We start from the raw sequence: 16,130 nt of genomic DNA, 5'->3' as shown, positions 1-16,130 counted from the left end.
TGTAAACCATAATCCTGTTTATGTGGAAATATCAATAAAAAATGAATAAATGCCTGCAACAACACAACGGATGCTGCTTCATAATAATACAGGCTATAGCTTTACTATATAAGATAAAAAAAACCTAACTGTTTTCAGTGATTTGCAACTGACTGAATAGGACAGTCCACAACAAGCATGTTTGTCACCAGTGGAGAGAATAATAGATTCAATGGGCCAGATTTTTGCAGAGTTGGGCGGGCTCCACAAGCCTTTAAAAATGGAGGGCAGGATCCGAATGTGGCAGTCCCGCCCCATTTCCAGCACATCCTATTTTTGCTGGCGGGTGAAGGAGCAGGGCATGTATCCAGGCAGGAAACCCGAATTCAGCAGGGCCACTTGAAACTAGTGCCGAATTGAAACAGACTCCACGTTCTAAGGGCCTTAACCCAATGAGGGAGTCACAAATTTATGGAGGAGGTGTAAATGCTTGTGAAGGGTGGATAAGGTCTGAAGTTATTTAAATCCCCAGCCCTTTAAAAAAAGAAAGAAAAACAGGCTGCAACTGTCAGAATAAAAAGAGCAGACATCTGTTGCTGGAGTGCATTGATTGATAGGCTATCTCACGTAGCTTAGGAAAAAACATTATTGATATTTCTCAAGGGCTGTTATTACACTTGAGCCCATTCTGAATGCTTGGCTAGGTTTCAAAAGGTCCAAAACCAGTAGGGGCGGGGGGGAGGGAGAAAAGGTTCACATTTGAAATGATAAGCCCTAACCTTTTCTTGCATGTTTAGTGGTTAGCTTGTTGGTAGTTCTGCAACTTCACACCCTTCATGTATTTGAATGCAGAATCTCTCAGTGAGGTACCAGTATAGCGAAGCCAGTGGAGGAGTAGGGCAATCTGGACAGCAACTTCCTAATCTCCACATTTAACTGCACATATGCAGACTCTAGAAGTTGCTGTCTGATCTACTCCATAACAATAGTGAGCACTGATAGACTCCCTTTTATTCATAACACAAAATCCAGGCCCTTAATATTTAGAGGCAAGAGAATACCAGCTTTAAGAGGGAAATTCACTACCTGCGTTTCAAAAGTGTTAAAGAGATACACCATTAACAACTTTTGGGATACTTTCTGTGTCAAAAACAAATTCTGATTGCATCAAATCAACCTACTTAAAGTTTTTGGTACCAAAATAACAGGGCTAAATTGGATTTAGCAGAGACATGGCTGTTCCAAGATGTTTTAGCAATTATTCCTTCCCTTGCCCTAAAAGAAATAACCCATGGGTATTAGTCCATAGGTGTGATAGTGCTCAATAAAATGCCCAAGTGGCCATTAAATCATAGGTTCGCTGCCAAACCTGATCCTATCCTAAGCTACTGCCTACACACAGGCACTTCATTCTTTCACAGGATGTGGGTGTCACTGGCTAGGCCAGCATTTACTGCCCATCCCTAATTGCCCTTGAAAAGGTGGTGGCAAGCTGCCTTCTTAAAACACTACAGTCCATGTGGTGTAGATATACCCACAGTACTGTTAGGAAGGATGTTCTAGGATTTTTACCCAGCAACATTGAAAGAATGGCAATACAATTCCAAGTCAGGATGGTGTGAGGCTTGGAGGGGAACTTGCAGGTGGTTATGTTCCCGTGCATCTGCAACCCTTGTCCTTCTAGGCAGTAGAGGTCATGGGTTTGGAAGGTGCTGTCAATTTCCCAAAATAAGTCATGGCAGTGATCCTGGCTCATTTTCTCTCCCATTCCCTGCCTACTGATGCTGAGGCCTATTCCATCACTCTCCCTCAAATTACTGCCCAAGATGAATGTAAATTTTAATTATGTACATTAATTCATCTAATTGAACTGTGTGGTGGAAGAATCTCTGTAAAGTATTATCTTAGATGGTGTCTATTATACTCCCCAAATCATTCAAACAAATATGAATTGTTTTACTCATTTTAAGTAGGATGTTGCTTGTACATTGCAACAGCTGGCAACACTCTGTACCACTGTACAGACAATATTAGTGGCAAGTAATGATAATTTCTTTACACATGAATCTATCACTTTTAGTGCTTTTGTTGGGATATTACAACAATTACACTGGGTCTGGATCTGTTTCAGTTCTACTCACTGTTACCAAGATTAGTAAATATTTTTGCACAATAAAATTATAGTTAACAATTCTCTCAGTTTCATATTGAACTTTATGAGCAAACAGCCCACATTTTCTCTTCATTCACCACTCCATAGTTTAATGATAACTAATATCTGGCACTAACTTCACAATTCTAAGGCATTATTATCTATTCATTTAGAAGCTAAAACAATATAAAAATAGCTTCTTAAGTACACATACTACTTTGATATCCCTCATTATCAATTACTGGGATTTCAAAACACCAATGACTGATTATCACAACAAATGGATCAAACGATGCAATATCATCAATTTATGCAAAGCATCCGATATCTGAAGTTTCAGCACAATGAAAGTATCATTCAGCCTTTAACATTATTATCTTTACCTGAGGTAGCACTGCTGGTCCTTGGCTTGCCAACCTCTGCAATGAGCTGACCTGGGGGACCTTAATGGGCACTGCAGTAATAGTTCCCAGTGTCTGTATATGGAAAAAGAATGACAATATTATTAGAACTGTCAGTCAGTGTCTGTTTGTAATTTCAACTCTGGAAGTTAATTTACAATTTCTACAAAATTTGAAATTTCTAACTTGACAAGAACAATAGACATTCGACAATTTAACCATTAATGATCTTGTCTGAAAGAGAAATATTTTCCTCAAGGGGAAACATAAAGTAAAAGTATAAAAAAATTAAATCCTGCACACACAAAAATTGAATATTTCACTCCATGTGAGTTTCGTAGCTGAAAGGTTGAATGCATCTTTAAAAGAATTTAGCAATTCCTGTCTGCACTACTTCACCTTCTTCGACTTTGCAGCCCCAAGCTGGACTGTTCAAGTGGAAATATTAGGTATGGAGAAGGAGCAGTTAGATGTTTCCTTGGCCCCTCAGGTACTTGTTACCCGACAATACTTCTCTGTTATATCTGTTATAGTTACTGGCATATGCCGTTTGAGTTTGTCAATTGTTTGTCCTCTGTAAGCATACATGCATATTGTTTTTGGGTATGCATGGGAGTATGAGGATTGTTGAATGTGTTCATTTGAAGTTTAAGATTTTGAACCCAGAACTGGGGAAATTTCTGGATTACATTTTAAATTGGAGAAGCTAGTGTGGCTGTTTCAGAGTTCATAAACTGCGGAAGCTCTGCCCTCTAATTCTATATTGGAATACTGACGTTTGATTTCTACTAAAACCTAATCTTTTGTACCATTTTATTCAGATTTTTTACAGTAATTCAGAAAGGCACTTGAAGGAAAGAAAAAGACTTAATTTTTGTAAGTGTATTTGAATGTTTCTGTGGGCGGGGTTTTCCGCCACGACCTGGATTGTCCGGTCCCAACAAAAGTCATTGGACTTTTGGCTGGGCTGCCAAATCTCCCGCTGCAGATCCCACCATGACAGGGCCAGAAAATCACAGCCTGTGTCTCTGGCTATGGACTCACCTTTTTTAATGTGTTCTGTTTGGTTTAAAATTTTTGTCTCAATTAAATTGGAATTGAGGTTCATTTTTTTATTCTTTCATGAGAAGTGGGCATCGCTGGCAAGGGCAACATTTGTTGCCCAGCCCTAATCGCCCTTGAGAAGCTGGTGCTTCTTGAACCGCTATAGCCCTTCTGGTGCAAGTGCACTTACAGTGCTGATTAACCTATTAAATTGTGAAAATCTGACTTACACTGGGAACACAATTAAATTCTGGTTACAATAAGTTATGAGAGAATCTCTACTTCCAGAGAGGGTCACAAATAATTGGGATTTTGAATTTCTGACAAATTCCAATGAGTCAGTGATTTGAAATGACTGTTTAATTTTCTTGATGATCCAAGAATATGAGACCAGGGAAAAGAAGAAAGGCGATTTCTGCTGCGATGATAATCATCTGTTGACATCTTATAGTTGGACTGTAACACAAATTGTTTCATAGAGTGTTTCAATTATAAGTTTACTTTGAGGCTGCAAGAACCTGACATTGATTGATGATGTCTGGGTTTGTCTCCTTTTGAAATGCAGAGAAGTTAACTTCACAAGCATCCATGTATTTTGCTGTGGTTTATATTATCACATTAATTATATTTTTAACTCACCAAGCAATAATTTCCATGTTGAAAATTTATTTGAAGTTTAATGGGATTGCTAGATATTATTTTGGGATCCATAGCACGGATTTACTAAATTCAATGGAAATAGATTTGAGGTTAAGTTTGTACATATTGCATCCTTTTCATGGTTTTGATGTTACTAATGATCAGATACAGATATACACACATCTGGAAGTTGCATTTTATTATTCTAATCAATCTCATATAATTGTGTAGTGTGGCAGTTTACAATTCTATCAACACAAAATTACCACAGGCTTTAAAATGGCATCCTGAAAATCTGAGTTTGCAGCAATTCTACTTTGATCCTAACCATGTTATTCAGAAGGAGGAGATGCAGAAATGAAGTTGAAGCTTTCAGTAGCTACAGTGTTTGAATCGGTGATTGCTGTGGATATTAATCATCAAATAGCTTAAATGGGTGAATGTTCGCACAGTGTTGGATCAGGTTGGATATGTGAGCTGGCAAGAGTCATTGTTCACAGGCAGCCCGACAGCTATTGGTGTGATGGACACGATGTTGTGCCCAGTTCTTATGCTGGTGTTGTTTCAACTCATAGTGTTGGTGATATCAATTTATTACAGGTGGCGTGTTCAAAAACAGGGTCTACAATTGGGCATTGCTGTTGAGCGGGCTAAAATGACTGCACAAATGTTACCCAGATAGCTTCTGGTGGAAAGAACAGATAGAAGAAGCAGGGGAGTGTGGGTTCACGCTACTTAAGTATTCAATGTACATTATTGTTTGTGGGTTAAAACAGTTGCCAGTTCTGCTGAACAGGGATGCTTTGTTAAAGGATGAGAGGCTGAAAAAATGGGAAAGTCACTCACTCAAACCTTAAAAGTTTGTGAACTGTTTATAGTAATAAAGTGCTTGCATGGATCTGTAACATGGTAATGGGATCATTGGGAGAGATTGATGAACATGAGTGTATCTTCTTCGCTCAATGTTATCTGCGCTCTCAGGATCACAGTATTGGTATGGCGCAGGAGGGGGCCATTTAGCTCATCATGTCTGTATTGGCTCTCCAAATGAGCAACTCACCTAGTTCCATTCTCCTGCCTTCTCTCCATAACACTGCAAGTTCTTCCTTTTCAAATAACAGTCTAGTGCCCTTTTGAATGCTTCAATTGAACCTGCCTCCACCACACTCTCAAGCAGTGCATTCCAGACCCTAACCACTCGCTGTGTGAAAAAGTTTTCTCTCATATCACGATTGCTTCTTTCACTAATTACTTTAAAACTGTGTCCTCTCATTCTTGATCCTTTCACGAATGGGGACAGCTCCTCCCAGCTACTCTGTCCAGACAGCTCGGGATTTTGAATATCTCTATTAGATTTCTTCTCAGCCTTCTTTCCTCTAAGGAAAACAGTCCTAACTTCTCCAATCTATCTTCATAACTGAAGTTCCTCATCCCATCAACCATTCTTGTGTGAGTCTTTCTGCAATCTCTCCAATACCGTCACGTCCTTCTTAAAGTGCAGCATCCAGCTGAGGCTGAACTAGTGGTGAATTATAGAAGTTCAACATAACTTCCTTGCTCTTGTACTCTATGCTCCATTAATAAAACCCAGGATACTGTATGCTTTATTAACTGCGCTCTCAACCGGTCCTGCCACCTTCAGTGACATATGTACATATACACACAGGTCCCTCTACTCTTGCACTCCCTTTAGAGTTGCAACTCCTATTTTATATTGTTTCTTTATGTTCTTTCTACCAAAATGAATCATTTCACATTTCTCTGCATTGAACTTCATCTGCCACCTGTCTGCCCATTCCACCAACATGTCTACGTCTTTTTGAAGTTCTACATTATCCTTCTCAGTTCACAATTGTTCCGAGTTTTGTATCATCTGCAAACTTTGAACCTGTGCCGTGTAGATCAAGATCTAGGTCATTAATATATGTCAGGAAAAGCAAAGGTCCCAACACTGACTCCTGGAGAACTCCACTACAAACCTTCCCCTATCACGAAAAACATCCATTATGCACTACTCTGTTTCCTCCACTCGGCCAATTCCGTATCCATGTTGCTACTGTCCCTTTTGTTGATGAGCTATAACTTGGTGTTAATGCAGAGTGGGGGATACTCCTCTCTATGTTGAAGCAAATTGGAGAAATCACTGAGGGTGACAAAGGCACAGATGTACTCTGGGTGGGAGGATTTTAATGTCCATCACCAAGAGTGGCTTAGTGGCATCACTACAGACCGAGCTGGCCGAGTTGTAAAGGACATAACTGCTAGACAGGGTCTGTGGTAGGTGGTAAGGGAACCAACAAGAGGGGAAAAACATACATGACCACATCCTCACCAACCTGCCTGCCTAGGGTGCACCTGTGCATGACAGTATCGGTAGGAATGACCATCGCAGAGTCCTCGTGGAGACCAAGTCCTGTCATCACATTGAGGATACCCTCTATCGTGTTGTGTAGCACTACCACCGTGCTAAATGGGATAGGTTTCGAATAAATCTAGCAATTCAAGACTGGGCATCCACGGGGCACTGTGGGCCATCAACAGCAGCAGCAGAATTATACTTGACCACAATCTAACCTCATGGCCCGGCATTTCCCCACTCTAACATTACCAACAAGTCAGGGAATCAACCTTGGTTCAATGAAGGGTGCAGGAGGACATGCCAGGAGCAGCATCAGGCATACCTAAAAATGAGGTGTCAACTTAGTGAAGCTACAACGCAGGACTACTTGCATACCAGATAGCATAAGCAGCAAGCAATAGGCAGAGCTAAGTGATTCCACAACCAATGTATCAGATCTAAGCTCTGCAGTTCTGCAACACCCAGTTGTGAATGGTGGTGGACAATTAAACAACTCACTAGGGGAGGAGGCTCCACAAACATCCCCATCCTCAATGATGGAGGAGCCCAGCACATCATTGCAACAGATAAGGCTGAAACATTTGCTACGATCTTCAGCCAGAAGTGCCGAGTGAATGATCCATCTTGGCCTCCTCCGGATGTCCCCAGCATCACAAATGCCAGCCTTCGGTCAATTCAATTCACTCAACACATCATCAAGAAATGGCTGAAGGCACTGGATACTGCAAAGGCTATGGGCCCTGACAATAGTACTGAAGACTTGTGCTCCAGAACTTGTTGCACCCCTAGCAAAGCTGTTCGAGTACAGCTACAATGCTGGCATCTACCCGGCAATGTGAAAAATTGTCCAGGTATGTCCTGTACACAAAAAACAGGACAAATCCAAACTCGCCAATTACCACCCCATCAGTCTACTCTCAATCATCAGTAAAGTAATGGAAGGAATCATCAACAATGCTATCAAGCGGCACTTGCTTAGTAATAACCTGCTCGCTGATGCTCAGTTTGGGTTCCATCAAGGCCACTGAGCTCCTGACCTCATTACAGCCTTGGTTCAAACATGGATAAAAGAGCTGAACGTTCAAGGTGAGGTGAGAGAGACTGCTTTGGCATCAAGGCAGCATTTAACTGAGTGTGACATGAAGGAGCCCTAGCAAACTGGAGTCAATGGGAATCAGGGGAAAACTCTCTGCTGGTTGGAGTCATACTTGGCACAAAGGAAGATGGTTGTGGTGGTTGGCGATCAGTCATCTCAGCTCCAGGACATCACTGCACGAGTTCCTCAAAGTAGTGTCCTAGGTGCAACCATCTTCAGCTGCTTCATCAATGACCTTCCTTCCATCATAAGACCAGAAGTGGAGATGTCCACTGATGATTGCACAATGTTCAGCCCATTTGTGACTCCTCAGATACTGAAGCATTCCATGTTCAAATGCAGCAAGACCTTGACAATATCAAGGCTTGGGCTGACAATTGGCAAGTAACATTCGCGCCACACAACTGCCAGGCAATGGGCATCTCCAGCATGAGAGAATCCAACCATTGCCTCTTGACATTCAATGGCATTACCTTTGCTGAATGCCCCACTAACATCCTGGGAGTTACCAATGACCAGAAACGGAACTGGACTAGCCATATAAATACTGTGGCTACAACAGCAGGTCAGAGGCTAGAAATCCTGCGGCGAGTAACTCATCTCCTGACTCCCCAAAGCCTGTCCACCATCTACAAGTCAGAACTGTGATGGAATAATCTCCAATTGTCTGGATGAGTGCAACTCCAACAACGCTCAAGCAGCTTGACACCATACAGGACAAAGCAACCTGCTTGATTAGCACCCCATCCACAAACATTCACTCCCTCCAACACTGATACACAGTGGCAGCAGTGTGTACCAGCTATAAGATGCACTGCAGGAATTCACCAAGGCTCCTTAGACAGCACCTTCCAAACTCACAGCCGACACCATCTAGAAGGACAACGCAGCAGATACATGGGAACACCACCACCTGGAAGTTCCACTCCAGCCACACACGATCCTGACTTGGAAATATATTGCCGTTCCTTCACTGTCGCTGGGTCAAAATCCTGGAACTCCCTCCCAGTATTTATATGATTGGTCCAGTTCAATTTCTGCTTAATGGTAATCCAATGATAATGATCTTTGCTTCCACCCAGTTTCAATTGTTTTGGTAGTGTACAATAAGCTGCCACACTTCATAAAATAGTTTTTATATACATGGGTAACAATACCTCATACATCTGGTTGTGGTTCAGTAATAGCACCTTCACCTCCATGTCAGAAAGTTGATGATTCAAACCCTACTCCACAGACATGCACAGAATCTAGGCTGACACTTCAGTGCAGTACCAAAGGTATGGTACAGTGTTGGATATGACGTTGTCAGTGGCCCTGGCTGCTCTCTCATGGACATAAAAGATTCCATGGCACTATTTCAAAGAGGTATTGGGGAGTTGCCTGGCCAATATCTATCCCTCAATCAACATCACTAAAAAGATTATCTGATCATTATCACATTGCTGTTTGTTGGACATTGTTATGTGCAAATTGACTGCCCAGTTTTCTACATTACACCTTTGACAACTGAAAAAAGTACCTCATTGGCTGTAAAGCATGTTGGGATGACTTCAGATCATGAAAGGTGCTATAAAAATGCAAGTCCTTTCTTTACCTTCTAAAATTGTGGAGAATTTTGTTATTAAGCTGATACCGGGAGAAGAAATGGCATCATTTGTATACATAGTCATGTTATTCAAAACAAAAATCTCTAAACCATGTCCACAAAGCCTGTAATTCTGCTTTAACTTTTTCAAATAACTCATGTTTTCAAAAAGCATTTAATTAAACTGAAGTTTAATTCATTGATATATTCCCCTGCATCCTACACAACCACCACCCTCATCCCAAATGAAACTTAATATTGTCTTCTTAGGATTTTAACTTGTTTAATTTTCTCCTAAATACTTTCTTGTGCAATAAAAAAGCCTGTGAGATCTGCACAATTTTTGCTGTATCATTGTACTCTACAAGTAATACAATATAACTGTTCCAATGAGTGCAATAAACACAGGTGCCTAAACCAACATTTGAATACATGATACACAATTCAGTTAAGTAACTGCTGTGCACCTTCCAAACCCCGACCTTTACCACCTAGAAGTACAAGGGTATTGGACTACTTTCTTCTATTTTCTTTCATTATATAAACACAGAAAACAGTTGTAACAACTTCAGAATCAATTCCCTTGTTTTCTTTTTTGCTGAACACTCATCCGTCGAAGCGACGAATGAATGAATCCATCAAACTGTAGAGATGGTTCTTATTTTCACTTTCTTTCTCAATTGTGTTGAATGTTGCAATGTAGAGATGCTAATATTCAAGTTTGTGTGCTTTGCAATGAAAGACTGCCATTTTCACACTACGAATCAAAATGAGTCCAGTACACATTGTAAAATTGGTCTAAAAAACTTATTATTTATTTTGTTCCAATAAACGAAACAATGTTTTAGGCAAAAATAACATTGAGTTCACAGCACTCACCGATAGAACTCCCTGTTATTAGCTGTAAAAAAACCCCAGCAATTTGTGGCAAGGAAGAGATATGCCATTAATTGTGAATTGCCACAAATGGCTAGACATTGGTGTCACTCTAAAATTAGCTTTGCAGAAACAGGAATTCAATGTCAATCTCCCCACCAATGTCAAGAGATTGTTGGATTTGCACCATAAATACAAATTAAACTCACCACAGAAAATTAGGGCTGCTATTTCTTGAATAAGAGCCCTGTTATTGGGGCAAATAATGGCCTTGTCATACCACTGAAACGTGGGGGCCCAGAAAGGGAACATTGGAAACTGTGGAGTCTCATTCCTGCAGTTAGTGAATTGTTCCTAGAGGATTTTTAAATTTATAATGTTTAAATTTCTTACTTTTCCTATTTATTTTGTTTCCAAGTGTTTTTTTTTACTCTTATGTACCTTATTTCCTTCCTGTTGTTTGCTCTGTTTTGTTCTCTATCAATACATTTAAGCTGCTAAGGAGATAAAGTATTAACCCAGTCATTCACCAATGTTTCAGACATCTCATCAACCTTGTCACGCCATTAACAATTTGCACTTACAGCAATTTGTGGCGCAAGAATAATTGGAGTTGACGGGTAAGGAAAAAAATCCAATTCATGCCACATGCTACAGGATGCCCTGCTCTGGCAAATTCTGAGCGGATATGTTTTGAAATTTGCAAGAATGCCTGAGGAATTAAAGCAGCTTTTAAAATTCATTCTTCCATTTGTCCTTAGTTTCCATACTCTAAATTCACACTCGGTTAACATACTGTATTAGTATTCCCATATTACAGTTCTCAGGTATAAACAGTCCAAAAGGGTGCTGCCAGTACTCTGAAGTAAAACTCCCATTAGGACCAATCTTTTATCGGTATTTGCAACAAAGCATCTGTACTGGCGGAAAGAGCTATTATGAGATCTGCATTCATCCTGCATGTACTTCTGGATAAGAATCATTGGAGGCCAAAAGAGTAGGGCTGATTCCCTCCTCATTTAAATTACGATGAGCCATCTCCTGGCCAATGTCGGAAGAAATAGAATCAACGTCATCATAGAATCAACGTCATCATAGAATCAACGTCATCATATAGGGGTGAGGCAGGGGAGGAGGAATCCTGTTTCTCACCTCAATTTGGCCTGGTTCAAATAGAGGGGTGCAGGAACGGTTTAGGATTGCCATGTGATTTCATTGCCATTTTAACGATATGCCCAACAAGTTTGCGCCAGGTGGTGAATTAAATTAATGTCAATGTTTTTCAATATTAGCATTTGTAATGTCTGTATCTCAAAGTCCATGAATAACTTGCAGTCAAATATGAACATGCTATTGCAGGAGGCAGATTTTATTTTGATTTGCAAAATTGATATTCTCTTAGTTATATATGAATAAAAGGCATTTGTTTAAAAAGAATCAAAATATTGATCAGTATTATTCACTGCAGACTGCAGAATAATGCTCTCATTTCCAAAATTAATTGCACTCATTACCCCTTCAAATAAAAGTAGAAGAATAAGTTGACACCCTGATCTTTCATTCTTGCTGTGATATTGCTCTCATATTACTCAACTGACTCATGATTTGCACAATATTTTTCCCAGTAGAAAAATGTGTGCATAAATACTGTGGCTCAGTGGCATGGCAACATATCATAATTAGAAATAAAAACAGAAAATGCTAGAAACACAACAGGTCAGGCAGCATCTGTGGAGAGAGACAGAGTTAACGCTTCAAGTCGAAGACTCTTCCTTCTCTGTTTTTATTTCAGATTTCCAGCATCTGCAGCATTTTGCTTTTGTACTATAATTAGAAATTGGATTAGATTAATTGATCTTGGCACAATTTCCTCTTCAAGTTACTTTATCTACTTCACAATCAAAAAAAAGCTGCCAAACTCTGCGAAATCATGTAGAGGTAGTGGTAAATTTTCACCATTAAGTTCGTAAGCATGTATAATAGAAAGGAGTCACCTTAAGATCTGCTTTTAGTCCTCTTCTCTACCTCATCTACATGCTGCTACTTGGTGACATTGTTTGTAGAAATGAGCCTGGATTGGTGGTAGTATTGAGAGCAAAAATGTCAGCGTTTGCCAACATTGCTCCTCTGAGAGGGGCAGCAAGGTCTGGACACCACAGATGCACAGGTAAACATGGAAGTCCAGAAGTTACCGTCAGTAATCGTATACTTCTCCAGAAGGTGAGCTGTTGAAGTTCCACCACCCACTGCCTCCCCACAACCAACCCCAGAATGAAATAGTTGAACTGATGAGAACTTACACTGTTAGTCTCACCATGAAAACCATTCAAAAACATACATCTTGTTGAATGAGATATAATTGGGCTTTTAACCATGTGCTAAGTTCATAACTAGTGCTAAACAGCCTCACTGGCCCTGCAAGAGTAAATTTCTGTTTGTTGAATGTCAAATCTCCCCATTATAAGAAATTCCACATATTATAATTTTTTTTTAAAAAGCCTCTTCATTTTTTAGCTTCTATCTCAATGCCGTGAGTACATCCCAATCATTTATTTTGTTAACTGAAAAATTTCAAAGCTAGAAGCAAAGGGAGTGACATTTTTATGTCTTAGTTGCTATCTGTGAGAATATTTCAATGCGATTGGCTATTTATCCTGCTTGATATCTTCATTGGTGCCGGACGTCTGGAGATTCACTTGACTTTGTGGAAGATTCAAACTGACTTCTGGAAAGGGGAAGTCTGCACCAGTGAAAACGCTAGATCTTTGTGGGTAGTTTTCTTCAAGGTCAGTGGCAAATGCCATTGCTTCACTAGTGACTGCAAAATCCAGCCCACAATGTCAACTTCTACAGTTAACTTGACTACACCTAGCTCTAGCTCTCTACACCAACTTGCAATCCAGCCACTGTGTCACAGACTGCTTGTCCAACTCCTAGTCTTGAATGAGCAACAATATCCTTCAGCAAACCATTTTGAAGAACAAAACCATCGTCCCTATTGTTAAAATTCCTCCATGACATCATCCTTCCCCATCTCTGCAACATCCTTCAGCCCTGCATCTTCCCATCTCCCCAAGTGTGCACCTCCGCTGCCCTTTGCCTCATATTAGCAACCGTCTAGACTCCACACACAGGAATTCCCCAAGTTATCTATCAGCCTCTCCACTTCTCTCTCAAGTCTTTTCCTAACTAGTCTTCCGACAAAATATTTTGTTCTTTGTTTCAGAATTCATTTTTATAATCGATGTCTCTGCAAATTTCCTTGAGAAACTCTTCTATGCTAAAAGCACTACATAAATAAATATTGTTGTTAACAATAGAAACTACAGTTGCAATGCTTAGATACAAACAGAAAGTGCCAGAAACACTCAGCAGTCAAGCTGCGTCTGGAGAGAAAAGCCAGGTCAATGATCTTTCAGGTCAATGATCTTTTGTTAGTACTGGAAAAAGTTAAGAGATGTTAACAGGTTTTAAGCAAGTACAGAGGCAGTGAAAGTATTAGCGAAAAGGACAAAAGGGAAGGTCTGTTATGGGGTGGAAGGCAGACTGCAAGAGACATTCAACAACAAAATGGATGATGGTATAAAGCAAAAGGAGACAGTAACAGGACAAGAAAACAAATGATAGGCCTGCAGTATGTGTAAATGATAATAGCAGAATCAACAGCTGTCATCTGAAAAATAGGGCAGAGGTTATGATCTGAAATGATCTGAACACAATGTTGTATCTGGAAAGCTGCAAAGTGCTTAACTGAACTTTGAGGTGCTGACCCTCAAGCCTACGTCAAGTTTCACTGGATCAGCGCAGGAGGCTGAGGGCATACACATCAAAGTGGGAGTGCGGCAGAGAATTATGATGACAGGCCACCAGAAATTTAGGGTCATGCTTGCTGGACTAAACCCAACATTGAGGAGGCCACATTGTGAACTGTGAATACAATTCCAAATCGGAAGTAGTACAAGTCAATCACAGTTGCACTTAGCATTTGGGGTCGTGGATAGTGGGTAGGGACAAAGTAAAAGGGCAGCTGTTGCTTCTCCTGCACTTCCTGGGGAAAAAAAAAGTTGATTAAGGAGTTGACCAGTGTGTTGTGGAAGGAACATTCCCCTCAGAATACTAAAAAGGGGAGCTGAGGGAAAGATGTGTTTGACAGTGACATTATGCTGGAGGTAGCAGAAATGGTGAAGCATAATCCAATGAATATGGAGGATGGTGCGGTGGCAAGTGAGAAGGCGAAACATGTTGTGATTCTGGGAGGGAAAGGAAGAGGTGAGCAGAAATGAGGGAAATGGAATGGACACAGTTGGAAGCCTGGAGGAGGGAAATCTTCGGATGAGGAAATTAGAAGGCATATCAAATGAAAGGCTAAGCCTAACTGTTCTTCAGTGGCCTCAAAATGTATTTTTCACACGCCAGCCGCCAGTTAAAGTTCTTTATGTGCTATACTATTAATGTCAGCTGTGGCTCAGTTGGTAGCAATCTTGCCTCAGAATCACAAAGTTCCATGGTTCAAGTCCCACACCAGGACTTGAGCACATAAATCAAGTCTGACACTCCAGTGCAGTACTGAGTGTAGTGGTACGATACCGCATTCATCTGTCAATATTGGCCCCTTAGCAAGTGCATTCACACCAATCCATCCACCAGAACTGGTGGCCCAGGGTGCAAATAACCAAATGGTTTCAGAACTAGAAACAAAACCAAATCAGATGAGGTCCACCTCTTCTACATTAGAGAATACTGACCTTCCCACCACATCAGGGTTACTGCAATTGGAGACAGCAAGACGTTAATCAAAAGCCTTCCTCACCTCAGGAGACCACAATCCAGGATTCCCCAAAACTTCAGGAACCAGGGGCTACACGGAGTCATCGCGCTCTAAAGGCAAAGCATGGCGGACGAAATTGTTAAAAAGAACCAGCGTCAATTCAATCAACAAGAATAGGGAACATAGTCAACGTAAAGAGAGAGATAAACCCATGACATCCCACCATGAAAGCGAAACTATTGATAGGGAAAAGAAAAAAATCAACAGCAAGGAGAGGAAGTAAAGGATCAAGTGTTGAACTGAAACAAACAAGACACAAAATACTGATGTTTCTACTGATGAACAGACAAGTTAGAACAAAGAGATCCAACGTGAGACTACGAATCCTCCAAGCTTCAAAAGAACACAATCAGGGAGAGTTGTGAAACCTCCAGACCATTTAAACCTGTGAAGTCAGAGACTTGGGGGGAGAAGGGGTAGCATGTAAATTTGAATGTAAATATATTTGGATAAAGACTTGGGGTTGGTGTAGTATTAGAATGTAGAGGACTGAAAGGGTTAATGTGGGACTAGGGAAACAATACCGCCCACATGATGATGTAAAGGGAATCACGTGACTAGTAGTAGTCTGAATGGAGATAGCTCATGGCTTGGACTGAAGAAGCCTTCTGTCTTGTATATCTGTACATAGTTATGTACTACAATAAACAGTTACTGTTCAGACTCTATGCCTCTGAACCTTTTCCTTCGATAACCGCAACATAGCAAATGCTATCTTTTAGATGAGACACTAAACCGAGGCCCTGCCTGCACTCTCAGATCAATGCTAAAGATCTGATGGCACTATTTTGAAGGCGAGCAAGGGAATTATCCCTGGTGTCCTGGTCAATATTTATCCCTCAATCTACATCAGACAAACATATTAGTTGCTCATTATCACATTACAGTATGCAAACTGGCTGCCAAGTTTCCTTGATTACAATAGTGGCTAAACTTCAAAAATACTTAATTGGCTGCAAAACAGAGAGATAACAGCGGTCATGAAAAGCACTATATAAGTGCAAGTCTGGCTTCCTTTCCTATAAACAAATTAAAACTTAATACTGTAATAATGCATTATACTACTTTCATTTTGAATTCACTATACAGAGTTGATATACTTCTATACATTGGGAATGCATATGAAACATATATACCATGTGTGAATAACTCTTATATTTACAAAACA

General features: G+C 40.4%; 1 protein-coding gene across 1 annotated transcript in view; it reads right to left on the bottom strand.

The window, feature by feature from the left end:
• phf21b (PHD finger protein 21B) overlaps positions 1-16,130 on the bottom strand; it is a 252,118-nt gene that overhangs the window by 118,691 nt on the left and 117,297 nt on the right. The window contains exon 6 of the mRNA XM_078568333.1: positions 2,515-2,607. Coding sequence (XP_078424459.1) covers positions 2,515-2,607 — 93 coding nt within the window. The remainder of the gene's footprint in view (positions 1-2,514; positions 2,608-16,130) is intronic.

Source organism: Cetorhinus maximus, chromosome 22 (genome assembly GCF_964194155.1).
Source record: "Cetorhinus maximus chromosome 22, sCetMax3.hap1.1, whole genome shotgun sequence".
NCBI lineage: Eukaryota > Metazoa > Chordata > Chondrichthyes > Lamniformes > Cetorhinidae > Cetorhinus > Cetorhinus maximus.
Note: the sequence above shows the minus strand (reverse complement) of the source record. Positions and strands in the feature narration are given on the sequence as shown.